Source organism: Sinocyclocheilus grahami, unplaced genomic scaffold (genome assembly GCF_001515645.1).
Source record: "Sinocyclocheilus grahami isolate Dianchi unplaced genomic scaffold, SAMN03320097.WGS_v1.1 scaffold3700.1, whole genome shotgun sequence".
NCBI lineage: Eukaryota > Metazoa > Chordata > Actinopteri > Cypriniformes > Cyprinidae > Sinocyclocheilus > Sinocyclocheilus grahami.
The window spans coordinates 16,406-18,497 of NW_015508782.1; the positions used below are offsets into that span (position 1 = coordinate 16,406).

At 40.2% G+C, this 2,092-nt stretch overlaps 1 protein-coding gene across 1 annotated transcript; it reads left to right on the forward strand.

Annotated features, from left to right (window-relative positions):
- Positions 1-4: 4 nt before the first annotated feature.
- On the forward strand, positions 5-2,086 carry LOC107576453 (uncharacterized; the record flags this gene model as incomplete). The annotated part of the gene is made up of 3 exons (XM_016262624.1): positions 5-175; positions 344-455; positions 930-2,086. Coding segments are annotated over 3 exons (1,395 nt in total), but the record flags the coding sequence as incomplete, so codon positions are not given.
- Between the last annotated feature and the right edge of the window lie 6 nt (positions 2,087-2,092).

The following is a 2,092-nucleotide window of genomic DNA, read 5'->3' on the forward strand; positions in this document are numbered from 1 at the left end:
GCTTTTACCTAAAGAAAATCTCCTGCTGCTGAGACACATGATAGCGATGCTGCACCACATACAACTCAATGCTGAGCACAACCAGATGACCTCTTTTAACCTGGCTGTGTGTATAGCACCTAGCTGTCTGTGGAATTGCAAACTATCGCTATCTCATGAAAAAGACGCCAAAAAGGTAAGCGCACATGCACATGCTTTATTATTACCAGATTACTATACAGAGGATCTGCTGAAGTAATCATCGTTATGGCTCTCAAAGAACACGAAAATGGCAGTGAATGGAAAATATAATAGAAATAGGAAAGGAAAGGTAAATGTAATTGCCAATGTAATCTGTACACAGGTGTGTGACCTTGTGCGTGTCTTGATTGACAACTGCTGTGCGTTGTTTGGGGATGAAATTATAACCCTCTTAATGGATTTGACTGAGGACAATAGAAGCAACAGTGGATCAGGTTACTATAAATACATACAGAATTCACAACACACCAACACAAAACAACACTGTATAATATTTCTTTCAGCCGGAAAAATGTGCTTCAGCTAATTCAACTGCTTTTTAATTTAAGAAATGATTAGTTAGTGATTAAATCAACTTGATTTTTTCCCTTGTTGAAAATGTATAGGAAAGTAACATAAAATACTCATTTATTTTAGTAAGCTGCCAAGGCAACATTTATAATTTTTATTTAATTATGTTAATGTTTTTAGATTCAATATTTTTAAATATTTCATCTAATATTTATAATGTATTTTATTTCAGCATTATTTATAACAACTTTTCCTAAAATGACATGAAGACCCCAGATCAGTTCAAAAAATACTGTAACTTCATAAACATCAACATCAACACATTTTCACACAATTTCTTTTACTATGTTTAAAAAAAATTTATAGTCTATATATTTCTTTCCTCTTCCCGCCTCTAGTTGGGTCCCTGCAGCAGATGTCAGATTCAGGTTATGAGAGTCTAAAGAATGAGGTGAATACAGACACAGAGGACATTTCTAAGAGCCGTCCTCTGAAAGACAGTCGTAGTATGGACTCACTCATGTCACTGAGTGATTGTGACCTCGATATTCCAGAAAACCACCTGCCGTCTTCCACCCCATTGGCACAACTCAGGAACTTTTCACCTGCAGTGCGACAGCTCCGATCCCTTAAATTATACAGACGCTCCATGTCCACCATTGCTTTGACTTCTCATCAGCAGGAAGTAACCCAAGAAAGTGGAAAACATGAAGAGTTTAAGAGACCTGATGAGGTCAATGATAATTTGGTTTTGGAACAAAGCTTTCAACAACTGAATTTCATGAGAGAAAAACAAACTCCACCAACCTCCAATGTGTCATCGACAGGAACTTCACCAACACATACATCTGTGAGTTCAATAGACAGTCCATTTTCTCTGTCCACCTGTATGACTCGTCATTCTCCTCAGGACTCTCCAGACAAGGGACAATCTGATTTGCTCGCTCAAAATGGCGCAGACTACCAAAACTCAAACAGCTTGCCGAACGAAAAATCATCTCCGCCACATCATCAGAGGAACATCACTGATATTGAAATGAGTTTACAATGTAAAGAGCCCAAAAATCCTCCTCCTTATCAGCAGGCCTTTCAAAAACTCAACAGAAAAACATTCTCACAGACTCCCACTCAAATGCATTCACATAAAGGAAAAGGCCTTTTCTACAGGGGGCCCGGGAGCCCCACGCACAGTCCATTAGGAGACCCCAATGTGTCCCCTGACCCTCAGACCGTCAGGTTCACCTGTCAAACCAGGACTGAAGAAGAGGTCAAACTACCACAGAGTGTGTTTTACGGACAGAGCTGCAACTTGACGGTGCACAAAGTCAGGGAACAGAATGCAGGGTTGAAGTCTAGCAAACTCTCTGGGGAGCAGTTGAGGTTTAAAGCTCTTGATTTGCACCCCTCCTCTGGAAAAATAGTCGGGGACTACTTTATGGATGCTTCTCCTCTCAGAGAGAAGCAGGCTCAAAGGCTCAGTTGTTGCAGTAGCAGCCAGTGGATTGTCTGAAGCCAATGGGAACAGTCTTTTTCAAAAACAGCACATAAACACTGGGACTCC